The sequence below is a fragment of the Phaseolus vulgaris genome, chromosome 6, assembly GCF_051622355.1.
Source record: "Phaseolus vulgaris cultivar YP4 chromosome 6, ASM5162235v1, whole genome shotgun sequence".
Lineage (NCBI taxonomy): Eukaryota > Viridiplantae > Streptophyta > Magnoliopsida > Fabales > Fabaceae > Phaseolus > Phaseolus vulgaris.
The window spans coordinates 27,193,741-27,211,227 of NC_143503.1; the positions used below are offsets into that span (position 1 = coordinate 27,193,741).

The 17,487-nt window shown below is 29.4% G+C and overlaps 1 protein-coding gene across 5 annotated transcripts; it reads right to left on the bottom strand.

Moving 5' to 3' along the window:
• Window positions 1-939: 939 nt before the first annotated feature.
• On the bottom strand, window positions 940-5,725 carry LOC137831737 (uncharacterized). 5 transcript variants are annotated; one of them, XM_090303602.1, is made up of 3 exons: window positions 5,521-5,650; window positions 4,700-4,824; window positions 940-4,409 (listed from the first exon to the last, which is right to left on the bottom strand). In XM_090303602.1, the coding sequence occupies exon 3, from the start codon at window positions 4,265-4,267 to the stop codon at window positions 1,055-1,057; it is 3,213 nt and encodes a 1,070-aa protein (XP_090159728.1). In that variant the 5' UTR covers window positions 4,268-4,409; window positions 4,700-4,824; window positions 5,521-5,650; the 3' UTR covers window positions 940-1,054. The 5 variants fall into 5 exon arrangements, with proteins under 5 accessions (XP_090159728.1, XP_068495636.2, XP_068495635.2 ...); XM_068639535.2 differs by lacking the exon at window positions 4,700-4,824 and having other exon boundaries at window positions 940-4,395; window positions 5,521-5,725; XM_068639534.2 differs by lacking the exon at window positions 4,700-4,824 and having other exon boundaries at window positions 5,521-5,725.
• Between the last annotated feature and the right edge of the window lie 11,762 nt (window positions 5,726-17,487).

Genomic DNA, 17,487 nt, shown 5'->3' on the forward strand with positions numbered 1-17,487 from the left:
GAAGAAAAAAGGTAAGGGTGCAAAAATGCCCATGAGCTTATAGTTCAGGTATGAGTTTGGTTAATATGCAATATCGCATTTATCAATATACAAAAAAAGTTCAACATACCATTGACTTATGCGATAAAAAAAACCTAATTAAGAGAAGAATTAACATCATATGTGATTAATTATAGTCTAGTACGATGGAATAAACAGATACTAAGAGGGAAAACATTAGAAAAACAGATTTATTCTATTTAAGATTTATTTTATTTTTAATTGAATATAATATAAAGCTCACTTATATAATTAAGTTATAATTCAATGGCCAAAAAAACTCCTCAGTTCTTCCTCTCTTGAAAAATATGTATACCAAAATACTTAAATTTCTCTAGTTTGTAATTAATGTTCAATTAATTCATGTCAATGAGAATGTGTCCCTAGCATAAGATTAAATTTTTTATCAGATGCCAAAGTCCCATTGGTGAATAGTTGGGAAACACAATGAAGATAGTGAAAAAAATTCCAGAGAATGGTGCAAAGATAGTAGTCTCCAACGAACTTTACCAGACATGTATTACCTTCGGCCGAACTACCCAAGAAGGTTGAGAGGGTAGCTTATGAGGGTAAATAGCTGCTCAGAACCCCATTGGCCAAACATCACGGGTAATAACATAGAAAAAGGTAGAATTATAGACTGATACAGTCCAACAGGATCAAAGGGTATTTGTCATGATGTCTAATCAGATACTATTTCTTCTGGTTGAATGGCATAGTAAAACTATCAAAGTGAGATGAACCCAGGACAGAACAATCAGGTTAGTAAACACAGTTAAGGAATGTGGAGTCCCAACACAAGAACCACCCATCCTGAGCACACATGAAAGCAAGAATATAGCCAGAATGCGTTAACAGCTGCTTTAACTAATGTAACTTACCAAACACATGAAACGAGGGTTCCTTCAACACATTTCAATACATGGCTGCTTCACAGAATAGCTGGTCAATTAATATATAACAAAATATAGATTCACTACAACGAACAAAGGGGACAAGAGGGTATAAAAATACTTCAGTTTATTGGTACAAAAGAACCAGGAACTGAAGAAGGATCAAGCTCCCAACACCCCATGAGATGCACATTGTCCCTGTGCTGAAAAGCAGGAATCTGATGTGAAAACCTGCCAACCTCTTCTCTTAATACTTCAATTACACCAGTTTTAGATCTCTGAATTCTGGGAGCTTTGAAAATTGTCTGAGAGTTGTTATGTGGCGACAGAACAACAACCTGTATACTCTTCTCACTATCTGCTAATACTTCTACTATATTACATTTACCTCTGCCGTGCTTTGAAGAAGTCAGTTCATAGTTCTGATCCTCGTACAGAAACCAAACCTCACCTTTTCTAGGGTAAATTTCATATCGATTATTTACCAAGGGTTCAACTTTTAACTGATGAGAAAATGCAGAGGGAGAGAGAATCTGTAATTTGGATTTTTTAACTTCGAAGGTTCCACAAGATATTGCTCTTTTAACACTTGGTACTGGGCAGGGTTCAAGCATGGAAACCTGCACTCTAAAACTAGGAGTGAATTCAATCTTCTTAATTTGGGCGTAAGTATTGGGCATGTGATCTCTATCACCATATATTGCCCATATCTGACCACACTGAAACATCTTTTCAGTTTTATCCTTTTTAAAGTCAGAAACTGATTCTCCAACCAACTGAGGAATGTTGGTGCTCTTCACATTTTTGCTGTTTTTTGATTGATTAGCAGTCAACTTACATCTTGTCCTTTCAGATGCATCTCCTAGAGCATCTTTCTTGCTTAGATCTCTAGGCAACTTTCGAGTTTTCAATGTCTCTCCATCATAACTATTTTTCTCTTGTTTCTGAGGTGTCTTGACCTTCCTCGCATTAGTCTGAGATGAAGCAGCGTTTCCCTCTGGTGGACTGTAGCCCCTGTGCTCAATGTTTATGTCATCCTTTCTGACCGTGAATTGTCTAGTGCTTGCTTGGCCATTGACCATACTTTTTTGGCTCGACCTTGGAGACCTTCTGAGGATTTGTGCTGCTCTTTCAGAGTCAATACTCTCTTGCAACTTCGATTTGTGAATACTATCACTAGACTTTGCCTGTTCAACTTTTGAGTTTGAGTATTCCCGATGAGAACAATTGACTCCATCCATTTTCGCAACACCAGTATCACCGACTTCAAAAAGACAAGTAGGCAGACCAGCAGGATCAAGTTCAAAAGATCCACTTGGAACACCTTTCCTTTCAGCACCTGTCATCTTGTATGAAGGAATCCGATGAGAGAACCTGTACATTTCATGAGGTGAAATACAAAATAAGCTAATACTATTCAACACAGTGTGCAGAAAGAGACTAACAAACCCTTCCAGTTTGCCAAGATAAGCAACTTCAATGCCAACATTTTCATCAAAATCTGATAGAACTTCCACATATTCAAATTGATACTCCAAATGTTTTTCTGGATTTGAACTCCATCCAAGATCCCAATGTCTGAAAATTGCCCAAGTTTCTCCCTTCTTTGGATATATCAGATATGTACTAGTGTCACTTCCTTTTATGCAATGCATCTGATGAGAGAACATAAAACGATCTGAAGTTCTCTGAGAATCACCGAGTCTGAACTTACCACAAGCAATGGGCAAACCTGCTTCATGCCACCTAATCTCACCTAGGCCATCTGAGTCAGCTTCTAGCCACGTAATCCGCAACCTGAAAGGGGAGTACACTTTCTTCACGAGAGCATAGAATCTTGGCATACCATCATCATTATCAAAAATAGCCCATAATTGATTAACAGCAAAACAATCCTCTGCCTTATCTCTCTCAAAATCACTGAAATCTGGATCAGGACAGGAAATCTCTGCATTGGGAGGCAAATTTGACTTCGATGGAGAACAATAGTTGGCTTTAGACTTTCTATCATTCAGATCTGAGTTTAATACCTCCCTTCCTTGCACATTTGTCTGCTCAACTTTGGCTTTATTCCTTAAAATTGTTTCTTCATGTGGTTCACTTGCTTTATTTATTGTCTCCCCATTCTGACCACCCACACCTGTAGCACGATAGGCTGGATTAAGGTTACTGAACAACCCACCAGTTACTGGCACTTCTTTTTCCTCTACTTTAGGGGTGGTAAATGATTCATGGTGTCGTGGCCTTCTGGGTGAACTCCCAAAATCACCAGCTTTATCGGTTTCTGGGTACAGAACATGCTGTTTTTTTCTTGAAGTTTTCCTATGAGGATCAACCGTATTTTCTTGATCCTTGGTATCTTTCATGCCTTTACCATTTCCAGCTTTGTTATTATCATTTGATGCTGACTGCCTTGCTCTTTTACAACCAACCTTAGTTGAGGCTTGTGATTCCTTGGCTTTGAACACTTTAACACCAGCCTTTGTCACTCCTGCAGCCACGTGGCCATTTCTGCTATTTGCAACTTTAGAATAGGCACCAACTCCAGCAGTGCATTTTGACATGGACACACCCTCCTCTTCTACACCATGAGACTTTCCACCATTGCTTTTTGATGCTTCTTTAGATGATGCATGTTTTGCAGACTCTTTGTGGTTATTAAAAGGTGACCAATATGTTGGTGGCACATTGTGGTTCCCCATATCATGAGCTGTAAAGGATTTAGAACATTGTTGACAGCGTAAGGTCTGATTTAAAATAGTTTTGTAGTATTGATATCTAGTATTACAATGAGAGCAACATGTCCAGAATGTCTGATTTTCAAACTGATGATATGGATTCCAAGCATGGGGCTGTGAATTAAAAATGTTCTGATAATTCCCTGCATTTCCATTTGGGTGACTAGGTGCGACCTTAGCTGCTGTATTTCCCACTGAAATTCCAATCTTTGAGTCATACAGAGCCCGCTTGCATTGATCACTTAACATTCTGTTAGCTTCACCAATCAACTTGAAAGCAGCCTCTGCACCCGCGGATTTATTTTTATCAGGATGAAGTAGCAGTGCAAGCTTTCTATACTGTTTCTTAATGGTTGCTTCATCAGCAGACTGTTGAGTCTGAAGAATTCCATACCAGTCCATGTCAAACTCGGAGAGTTTCTTCCGAGCAGCACAGTGAACATCACAAACTGCAAGGATCTGAACAATGTTCTGAATATCAGGAAACAGCCTTTGGGCTTTTGTAGCAAATTTCAGCCCCCCTTCATAGTCACCAGCTTGCATCTTATTTTCAGCAATCTGCTTAGCCCTCACAGCTTCATCCTTGTTGCACTCCATCAGTCAGTTGAAATCAAAACCCAATTCACTGCAGTTCTCTGAATCTCGTGACAACACATAGAGTGGAAAACAACTCCTGCCTATTCAGAAATTCACCACCCAGTCACGGTGCAACATTTTCACCTGACCTACGCAAGCCAAACTGCAAATGAACCATTTAACAAGAACTTCATACATAACTTGCATAAGTACATAAAGACACACTTAATACAATAATATTTTCAAGTAACTGTATATCTCAGGAACAGGTAAAAAAAATAAGATGTCTTAGACAGTAAATCCAAGATGCATAAATTTTCATTTCAGCTCTAATACTACCATTTAGGCAAAGTTTCACACCACTAAGACCCTGTTTGGCTAACTTCTAAATAAAAACTGTTAATTGTTTGTGACTGTTATAGTAGTGCACAGCTTACAATACTAAAATAATACCCTGTTCTGCTACCTCAACCGCAAAGCTTTTGCATGATCATCAGGGTTACCCAACTCCAGCCAAGTTGAAGATAATAGTTCCTAGTCTTAAAAACTTCAAGTGTTTGAATGTGAATCATGTCAGACTGGAAAAACATGTTAGGTCATCATTTTCAAAACAAATGTAACTCAACTTTTTCTCTACCATTCATTCAGATATTTGGGGACCAAACCGTGTCACATCTTTTGGCTTCACAGATATTTTGTAACTTTTATTGATGAATTCTCTCATTGTACTTGTGTTTATTTAAAAACCATTTTGGAAAAAATAATTAAATTCTTCTGAAGTGACAATGCTAAAGAATATTTTTCCATTGAGCTTACTTCCTTCTTAACCTCACAAGGTATTTTACATGAGTGTACTTGTCCTCACACACCACATCAAAATGGCATCGCCGAGAGGAAGAATAAACATTTCATTGAAACTACATGCTCTCTAGTGTTGAATAAAAATGTGTACACCATTTGGGAGATGTAGTTCTCCCTACATAGTTTTTTTAATAAATAGAATTTCTTCTTCCTCTCTTGAAAATCAAATTCCTCACTCCACTATTGATCCAAATGATCCCTTATTTTTTGCGCAAAATGTAAAGAAAAGGTTAAAATACATAAAAATCATAATAACAATAACACAAAAATAACCTAAATTTTAGACTTCCATGAAAGTTGCAAATCTGACAAAAATCACAACCTAAACCCTAACAGAGGAAATGAGTGGTCAAAATAAGGGTTTTGTTTAACCTAAAACACTTAGGAACGGCCAGATCGGTTAGAAAACTCACCCTTGCACAGCAACTATGTCATCGGAACGAGTGGTTTTGTAAGGGATAAATAGTTAATCTCACTGTAATCACACACACTCACTCTCCCAGATAGAGAGTGATAAGAGCGGGAAGTGAAAAAGTGAGACTTAAGAGCACCGAAGAAATTTATGATAGCATTTTATTGCTGGAAGAAATGAGCCCCTGTAATTTTATCTAATTATTCTTTCTCCTACTTCCCTTAACCTTTTAGATAATTTAACTGGGTCGGGTCGGATCAATAATTTTCATAAATGTGAATGAAATATTGAGTTTTAATATAAAAATATATAAATAAATATAGTGCAAATTTGTTCTGAGTGTTGACTAGGTCTGGTGAAGAAAAGAAAAGAAGAAATTAAAAAAAATGTTGGGATGAATTTATCTGTAAGAATTTTAAAAAATAAATTAAAATTAGTTATCTTGACAAATTTTCTCTACTTTAATTAAAACTAATCTGAAAATGATTAACATGGTCTTTTGAGATCTTTAATTAATAAGCTATAGTATACTTAAATATATGCTCTTTAAAAGTTTGTTTGGTAAAGAAAAACTAAAAAATCAAATAATTTTTAGTTAATTACTCCACGTATAAGTTAAAATTAAAAAAAAATATTAAACATTTGTTTCCAGAAGTTAAGTTTTAACTTAAAAACTGATAATGTAATTAAACATATAAAACAATAACAAATCATTTTTTTAACTATTTTTCAGCACACACAATGTGTGTGATTGCAAATTTGAATTCTCTATCGTCATTATTCAATGTTTTCTTTTAATATTTATTATTTGTAAAAGAGAATAGAATTTAATTTATTTAAAGAGTTCATAGAATTTTGTTAGTCATTAACATATAGATTCAACTCATAATATAGACTAACATTTGAAATCGATTGAAAAAAAATATAAAATTTAATGATTAATTAAATTTCACAATATAAATTTTAATAATTAATTAAATTTCACAAAATAATAAATAATATTTTAAATTTAATTCAATAATAATGACTTAATATATATAATAAGAAATGTTTTTATCTTAATTAATAATAAATTACACATAAATAAATAAATAAAAGTTATAATCCAACTTTTTTTTTCCATTTTTGTTCTTCTTTAATTTTGTCAATTTTGTAGTATACATTATTTTGTGAAAAAAAAAGGAAAGAAAAGTGCATTGTTTTACCATGGAAATTTCACAAGCAAGTCAAGTTATATCTAGAATCTTTTCATAGTTTCTCCTCTCTTATGAGGAATTGTTCATCAATGAAGCTAACATAGTTTGTGACGGAGATTAACTAGATGATTAATCTGGAAGGGTTTGCATTGTTTTGTTTCACAAATCTTATAAAAATATGTATAATTTTAATTTATTCTTTGATTTGTTTAATTGTTAGAAGTAGCATGGCTTAAATAAGAGTGGTGATGGTGATGATACAAATGGAAAGTGCTATGTTCCTAGTTACAAGCATAATTTCTTTAAGATTGTCGAGTCTTTCATTTTATGGAGAAATAAGAATTACTATCAAAAGTGAAAAACATTTATCATTACATGTTCGGCTCGGCTATATAAGACCGAAATCATCAAACAGCATTTACCTAAGATCGATTTTATTGATTAAACATAACTTATATAATAATTTTTTTTATAGATAGATTTTTTTTGTCGTGTACCATTAGTGAATTTTATCTTCTATAAAAAAATTTAACTTTTTAAGTTAACTATATCATCTCTTAGTCGTTAGTATAAAAATTCAATAAAACTACTAAAAATCTTTAAAAAAATAATAAAATATAAGAAAAAATATAAATTTTAAATTAGATAATAGTAATTAAGATTAAGAGGATAACAGATAACTAATTAAGAATAAACTCTCATTGTTAAAAAAAACACAACCTCTAATTTAAGACCATTTAAACTTTTAAAAAAATTAAAAAATCAAATACTCTTTTAGTTAATTAATTCATGTATAAATTAAAATTAAGAATTTTGAAAAACTAAAGTAAACAATGTTTCATGAAGTCAAACATACTTTTAAACATATAGAACACCAATACAAAAGAGAACCTTTTTGATCGCATACTTGAGTTATCCGTCATCATTATCCATTGTATTTTTTAATATTTATTATTTATTCTATTTTTATTTCAGTTCTAGTATATGTTTGAGTTATCTGTCATCATTATCCATTGTTTATTCTATTTTTTTATTATCCATATCATTATCCATTGTATTTTTTAATATTTATTATTTATTCTATTTTTATTTCAGTTCTAGTATATATTTGAGTTATCTGTCATCATTATCCATTGTTTATTCTATTTTTTAATATCCATTGAGTTCTAGTGTTGTGTGTATGTTGTTCATTTATTGATATATAATTTTATAGAAACTTATATGAAAAAGATATAATTATTTATAAATTAATTAAAATAAACTTCTTAAAAATTTAAATAAATTTTTCTATAAAAAGTTATTTTCAACAAGTATTAATGGAAAAAATATTAAAAGTGGTAAAAAAATACCTAAAAAATAGTATAAAATTTAAATACCATAAAATATCAGAGAAAAATATGTAACAATTATTCCTTAGGTGAGACTTTTGTGTCCAAATAACAGATGAAGTAATATATTAATATTTTCCATTTGTAAAAGAATCCTTTGTCAATAAAAATTACGAAGTTTGATCAATTTAGTTAACGGTGTTAAATTTATAAAAAAAATATTAATCTTAAATAGCTATTATAATTATTGAAAATTATCATTCCACTTTTTTAATTGAGTAATGAAAAAGTTATCACTCTTAAAAAAACCTTAAAAATATAAATTTGATAAGGTAATGAATAAAGAAAAAAAATATAATATTTATATGAAAAGTATAAAATTGTTTTTGTAAAATTTGTAGATGATTATTATTTTATTATATTTTTTTATGTAACTCAGTACTCAACCCAACTTATCATTATATACAATTAAAGTATATTGAGTCTTCATCATATTTCTTACATCTAACTATTTAGTTTTATTAATACAATTTAATCTTACACATAGTCTACTAAATCCTAAGCTAATCCAAGCTAATTAGTAAGGAATTATAAATGTAATTATTTTGTTTGAGTAATGTGAAAAAGTATTTTGACATAAATTGTGATGTTTTAATTATTAATTACTATATAAATAATATAAATTTAATGTAATACATATATATATAATGTATATTTCAAAATGCATGATAGTATATTGGTGGAAACAAGTCATGTTCTATGTTATAGAACTAGTTGTTAGTAACCTATGAGTCACTGATTTTCTATGTCAATCAATTATGTTCTCTCATATAGCCAATTTAAAATGCATAATAATTGATAAAAAGTAAATTCTAGTAAAAAAAAGCATCTAAATTTAAACAACATACAAAATAAAAACAACCACTCACAAGTACAAAACAAACACTAAAATAATTTTAAAAAAAAGGAAAAGAAGTTTAAAAACTTACCTTGAATTTGGCATGTCGATCTTCGCGTGCACTTAGATTTCACTCTAATGAGTTTAATTTTTGCTTAGAAAAAAGTTTTATATAAAACAAAAGAAAATTTGAAAACTGATTTATTCAGTGTGGAACTTCAAAATACTTTTAATTAGATTGAAAACTGATTTATTCAATGTGGAACTTCAAAATACTTTTAATTGGCTTGAAAACCACACCATGACATTATACTGTTTGCAAAAAGATGTTATCAAAAGCAATTTCAAAGAAGTAGGATTCATTAGTGTGTGAACTCTCCAATGTTTTCTTCAATGCCACTCGGAAAGTTGTATTTTTAAAACCCTTAGTTGCTCTATGTATATTTATAAATCTAACCTACTATGCAAAAGTGTATTCTTAGCATCAATGCCTTAGATCTCCATTGTATGCACCTTACATATAACAAAACATGAATTGTGACAATTTTTATAATAATTTAAGCAAATTTTATGTAATCATTTTATGTTAAGTAATAGATGTTATTAATGGAAAAGAATGGGGTTATATTCTTGGAAAGTTGAGTTTGTATTTCTAATAATTGATTATCAAATTGTTGATAAAGACTTGTTAAGAAGTTAATTTTAACTCTAACTCAATTTTATAAAATCGACTTTATAAGGTGGATTTTTCATCCACTTATATACTATGAAATGTCTTCTATTCGATGTGGGATCTCTAACAAGACTGATAATATCCACCTACAGAATATTTTTCGATGCTTAAGTCAACCAGAGTTAGATAAATTATTTTTTTTCAAATTGATTTGTTAATAAATTAAAAAAATTGGTTTAAGTCTTTTGAAATATATTTATTTATGTTTTTCTTTTAATATTACGTTGTATTTTCTAACGAATGTGGGTGTCAGAGATCATAAATTACCTAAAAATATTATCAAATTAAATATACAAGCGAGGTCTAAACCTCATCTTATATGTTAGTTTTATGAGTCCAAGTTAAACTTAAAATTTGATTTCTAAGATTATATTAAATATTATCAAGTGTCTATTCTAACGAGGTTTGTTGAACTTATTTTGTCACCTATTATCGAACTTCATTTATTCTCACACCCAATATGTTCAATTCTTGGTGTGAGGGTGTGTTGAGATTTTACATCGATTAGAGATATGACTAAATTACAATATGCAAATAAGGTCTAAATCTCTTCTTATAAGTCAATTTTTTTGAGGTTGGGTTTGACTGAAAAATCTCACTCTCATAAGATTATATCAAAGTTTGTTGGTGTTTATCCTAACAATAATTGTTGGGCCTATTATGAATAGGCTTCAATTTAATTGACAAATGCAGTGTACTTAATCTCATAAGATTTAACATGTTAATCTTAGTACATAATAAGTCCATGAGCTATGAGGGAGGACATTTATGTGTGTACATCCTCTTATGAGCTATCAGAGTGAACATTTATGTGTGTGTATAATTAGTTTTATTTTTTTAATCAAAAGTTATATACATTATAATCAATAGTGCATTCAACTAATCCAACTTGCTAGGAAAAACTTTAAACTATCACACAACTCCTTACTAGGAAAATCTTTAAACTATCACACAACTCCATGCTTTTAACTAATAACTCCTTACTAAAAGTTGGAAAACATCAATTTCTTTTCTAATATGCACATGCTAAGTTCAATTGATGCATTGTTGATGTGGGACTTCCTGTTTAAGTTGGAAAACATCAATTTCTTTTCTAATATGCACATGCTAAGTTCAATTGATGCATTGTTGATGTGTGACTTCATGTTTAAGTTATGAGTAGTTAAATTCAATACTTGAAAAACCTTTAATCAATTCTTTAAAAAAAATCGGTTTGTTTAGAAATATATAATCAAGTTCATGCACTTCCTTATATCTTTTTCTCCTTGTCTTTTTTTTATCAATGAAATAGTCTTTTGTACCATGTCGTTTTCATGAATTCCTACCAGTAATCTTTTTATTTGAGGTCATGTAAAAACCAAAATAATGTTTAGAATTTCTTTCGATTCTCGTATACTAATTTGAGCAATCTCCTTCATGATATACTCAATATCAAAACCTCCTCCTTATAAGAATATTATGAAAATGATGATATAGATTTCAACTTCATGATAAAGATTTATTCAAATGAGGGACATGAAATGAAAAACATTTGTAGTTGAATCAATGATATTTGTTACTAATACTTAAATAAATTTTTGTTGGACATATTGTCACTTACTATTAATTTTTTATCATATTATCCACAAATATTTAGTTTTGTGCTTGAAATGTGCAACCCTCAATGTGATCAGAGCTCTGATCAGAGTTCTGGTTGCTACATTTATCCATGGGTGAAGTTATTGATCCCTTACAAGATCTTTGTTCACCTTCCATGTTAGTTCATCAGATAATCCATCATTGAATAGAGTTTGCTCTCTCATTACACAACGAGAGACAATTTTTTGGTGATCAATTCAAGGCAATGATTGCTACTAGCAAATGAGGTTATAAAAACAATGCTACCATCTATGGCAGAGGTAGTGGATATGCAAGACGAAGCTATGGAGGAGGATATGCTTCCAAAATTTGCAGCCATTGTAGAAAGACACAATTAATATTAGGATCCTTTTATAACTCTAGTATTCATATCCTTTAATACATCAACTAAAGATATAGTCAAATTATTAGTATATAAATTTAAATTTCACATTGAAAACAAATTTTGTAGTATCAAGTTAAGCCTACATCCAGATTCTAATCCTTGACGTGATAGAGTATGGTGAAGATCCCACAATGATACTCCTTACGATTTTTCTTAATCCCACAATGATCCCACATTGTTTAAAAAAATTTCATACATTTTAAAACCTTGTTATAATGGACCCCTTACCTATTTAACATTGTCAACTCCATGTGTATGCTTGAACCATGTTAAAATTGCACTAAATATATAATGAGAAAAGAACAAATGCATAAAAATTTTATTACATCATTTCCAATATTTTTTATAACTTTTAGTATAATGAAGGGTTACTTTAAGGAGTTAGTTCAACACATTCGCAATTCTCCTATTACTTGGTAGATATTTTAGACTCCATTGTTTCGTGGATCAGTGATGATTTGATATTGTAAAACTAATTGATGAACATATATTTATTCACATTCAATAGCCTTAATAATAGATTATTGGACTATAATAATAAATAAATTTACTGTTTTAATTAATATTATTGATTTATTTGGACCTTTATTATTATTTATGTTAATTTTGTATTTTTAACCTAAGTTTCTTCTTTTGGATCAAAACAGGAAACAAATCGGAAATAAAGATTTAGAGAATTAGGTCTACAAATATCTCAAAAAAATGCAAATTTTTGCAATATCTCTCACAACAATATGGGAATCAATCACAATCAATGCACAAATGAAGAAAATTGGAAACAATATATTTGAAAGAAAAGCAAGAATAAAATCTGAGACTATTTGGGAATGAAGATATATGTTTCTGATAATTGTAAAACAATATCATAAGGCATATTTTTAATCTGATTTTTGGGATCGCGTTTTACAGGAGCAAACACATTCTAGACCTAGTTTTATTTTCTTCTTTATAATCCTTTTGTTTTGCCTTCGCATGGAAGGCTAAACCTTTTTTGTTGTTTCCTTTGTAATTCCCCATAGAGTGATGAGGTTTTGGTCAATAAAAGTTTCGATTTTTAATTTTATATAGCAGTTGTTTTAATAGTCTAATCTCCTGGTAAACTGGTTTTTGTGAGAGGTTGTACTTGAACGCATGATTAAGAGTCTTCCTTATCTATCTTAAACTTTTGTTTCTTAGTTAGTTTACATTGTTCTAATTAATTTCTTGGGTGCATGATTCAAGAGAGAGGAGATAAGCAATCTTATGGAGTATATGCATGGAACAAAGTGGGTATTGATTAAACCAGTAGTCGCATGTTTTACTGGTGAGTTTCAATTAAATTAGATTGACGCATGTTCAGTTTGGTTTAACTCTGTTGGAGGATTGAAAAATGATTAATCTTTGGAGAACCTGTGAAGAATTCAATTATAGAAGAACTTGGGGATCAACCATCTTTTATTTGTTATTTTAATCACTTTTATATTTTCTGCACAACTATCTCAACCCCATTTTTATTATTATTGTTATTGCTAATTTTTATTGTTTGCAGATAGATTCTAAACACGGATATACTAATTTCACTATTATATTCGTTGGGAGACTACTTGAGATCATCTGACCATAATTATACTATCATCTCGCTAGCGTTATACGGGTCTACGCTGGAATCATATTTAACTTGACTGCTAAACAACAACCATCACTGACTGAAGAGGTTATAGTCCAATGGGAGGTGAAAGATGTGTCTCAAATTTGCTCAACATAGCTAAAAGATAAACGGATAAGCAATGTGGTTCGTCACTCTTCACAATCATAATGATGTTAGTCACTTACCTCATATTGCTTAAAAAGGACCATTTGAAATCTGAGACATAAAAAAAAAAAAACTAAAGACCCAACCATCAAATAATGATGTAGAAATCAATGCACATTAAAGTGCAATATGATATCCAAATGAGGGGATCAAGCATTTCCATTACATTGAGCTAACAAAATGGATCTCATAATGGGATGGTAGTTTGGGGGGTAAGGGAATCATACATTTAAAGTTATTCCTCACTAGTACTCCACCCCTCAAAGAAAAGTTATTTCCCTCCTCCTTTTTCTGTGTTACTCTAGTGTGTACATTTTTTCTTTTTCTTTTCGAGATGTGGGTATGTTACAAGGAAAAAGAAAAGGAAAAGTTGATTACATGAATGAGGACCAAAGCGTATGAGAGAAAAAATAAGTGTGCTAATGAAGTGTTTCGGGTAGTGAAATGAGAAAAAATCGATAATAAAAAGAGTGCTAATATATATATATATATATATATATATATATACATATATATATATATAAATAATTTATTGATATACCTACCTTTATTCAATATACAAATATATAAATAATAATATAAAATTCAATTAAATGAGATGCAATCGTATAACTTGGATGTTTATTTCCGTATACATATCCCTTATTTATTTTGAATATATTTTGATTATTTTAGTCCAAGCCCAAAAATACATAAATATAGATCAATCCTACAGGAAGTACTCACTCAATTCTTATACTTATGAATATACTTATAATTCCTTTGCTCTTACTAATTTAAGCGACGGTGAATCTTCTGTAGGTGAATCTTCAACAAACTCGATAATGATTCTCAGAGTCACAAATTTCCTTGATAGACAAACCATTTTTCCACCTTGGGAGAGTCGCATTTCTTTCTAGAATAAAAAAGCAATATTACTTTATATGTCTACCCGTATTCAAAATATATGAAAATAAGTATAACAATATAAAATTCAATCATCAAATAAGATGCAACCACATAACTCGAATATTTATTCACATATATAGTAATAATTGATAATCAATCAGATATCTTATTTATTTTGAATATCTCTACTAGGCCCCAAAAGACTTATACTCATATATTGTATGTTTTCTCTAGCTCTTACTAACTTGAGTGTTGGAGAATTTTCTGCAGATGAATCTTCTCTTGAACTTCATTAACAACTCAACGATCAACCTTTGGAGGTATAAACCCGACTTCCTAAGAATAACACTTTTCCACCTTGGGAGAGTCACACTCCTTTCCAATAAGAACATTTGGCACCTACCTTGGTAAAAAAATTTCTAAATCACAAAGTTGTATGGTTTTTACTAAAATTCAAACTATCATATTGACTTCATCCAATTTTGAGATGGACCTATCATTTTTAATAAAAAAATCAAATAATTTCTTGTCAAGTCATTTGAAAATAAACTAACATCATAATAACCAGAAGTCACTTGAAAATAAACAATCATCACATCAAATCATAGCAGAACAAATTCGTTTGAAAATAATCATCATCATAATCCAAAGTTGTTTTAAAATAAACAACCATAACATTGGATCACAGTACCAATTCATTTAAAAATGTGAATATCATCATAATCCAAATTCATTTGAAAATAAATGAACATCACATTGGATCACAGTACAAATTTGTTTGAAGGTAAGCAACCATCATCATAATCCAAAGTTGTTTGAAAATAAACAAGTATCACATCATGCCATAGTACAAAGTCATTTGAAAATAAACAATCATCATATTGAATCATAATACAAATTCATTTGAAAATAAGTGACTATCATTATAATCTAAAATTGTTTGAAAATAAACAACCATCACATTTAATCATAGTACACATTCATTTTAAAATAAACGACCATCATCATAATCCATATTTGTTTAAATATAAACAATCATCACATCGAATCATTAGTACAAATTCGTTTGAAAATAAGTGACCATCAAAGTAATTTGAATTCGTTTGAAAATAAACGACCATCACGTCGGATCAAAGTATTACGAAGTCACAACAATCTTATGCCTACAAGTCGTTTGAAAATAAACTACCTTCTCATCCAATGATATTTAAAAACAATCTTGATCAAAGTAATCCATTGAATATTTAAAAACTTAGTTGTTGAACATGAATGCAAATTGAAAAGGAAGAAACAATCAAAACATTTTAAATGCTTCACACAGGAACACTTAGATGTCGTGTATTAGGACAACGTGACATAAAAATTGAAACATCACCCATCAAAAGATGAAACGTCTTGAAGGGGTAAAAAAAAATCATCATTAATATTGAAAACTCCTTACTATTTCACATTGGGAGATACACACATTTCTCTAGAATATGTTCTCTCAACAACATTTATCTTCGCTCAACACATTAAAGTGAGATTTTATGGTGCTCCTTGCTTTAATTTTGCTCAGCGCCAAATTTCTTGTGGTCATCGTAAACTTCCTATGTTGACTCAAATTCTCTTAGCAACTTTTGACTTCTTTTACTGCATCAAAATCATGTAAGCATATGTTAAGAAATTCAAGCAACTTTTATATTTTCAAACATTCTAAATTTCTAAGCTGGTAATAATTATGTTTTGCAAAAAAATAATTAAATTTGTACAAATTAAGTGTTTAAATAAAATATAATACAAGTATTTTTGATACTTATTGGTCATTTTTAACATACTTAACAATCTATTTTCGAAATCACAACTTGACTTGAAAAACAAATTACATTTCTCATATAGAGAGATTTGTGTTCTTTTTCAATAAGAATAATTGAAATAAATATTTTTTTATTTTAAACTTTAAATATTATTTTGTTATATATATATATACTAATTTTAAATACATTTAAGATAAATAAATTTATAATATTTTTATTTAATATTTTTTTTAAAGTTTTCAAAACTAAACAAAAAAAATACATTTTTATTATAGATAGATATTTTTCTATTTTTAAAATTAATATTCTTTAAAAATATTTCAGTGTATATATATTTCTAAATTTCTAATTTTTTTTATTAAATTAATTATACTTTATTTTATTTAATATTAATGATTATTTAAAAAACATTGGATGTTGGCAATCATTATAAAAAAGGATATGACTTGAAAAATAAGGAAATGTGTATATAAATAATAAGGGTAATTGATGTAATTAGCTGCATATTAAAAAAATAAACAAATATTTAACATTTTTCTAAAATATATTTTTAATTATTAAAATTATGGTTGAATCTTTAACCCATAATTTTTTTTAAATATTATTTAAAAAAATTCATTTCTTCTTTTTCTTATTAATTAGTGACATCATTTTGACATGAAAAAAGTACTTTAAACATTTATTTAATGATAAAGAAAAGATAAACAAAATGATAAGATAAGAACGAGATAAACATTAATTTCATCCCATATTTGGTAGATACTATAAGAATGAGTAGATAATAATATATTATGAAATGATAATAGTCACAGTTATAGATAATGGTAATGATAGTGATGATTACACTAAGATTGTAGTAACAGTTATGGTTATGATGAAAATGGTAATGATTAAAACAATAATTGATGTTGACTGATATGATAATGATTAAAACATTAATTTTGTTTTTTTATAATCGTTTCTACATTTTATTATCTGTTATAATAATAATTTTTTTAATTATAAATATTTTCTTATCATCATAAAGTGGTATGGCTTGTGTTTCCTTCGTACTCTTATGTCCTTTATTACTGAAGAGGAGTCCTATCATTTTGTGTGTTTATGATATACAATATTAACCATTCTAACATAGTTGTGAACTGAATTCGTTCATGAATGTATCTTTATCTATTTCCAACTCTTTCATTTATTTCAAAAAATATTTAAAAGTAATATTTATTTCAACAACTATTGTCTCCTGCAAAATAAAATTGATTAAGTAGTTCTTATAAAAAAAAATTAAGTGTAAAGTTATCAACAAACAGATTCTAAAGA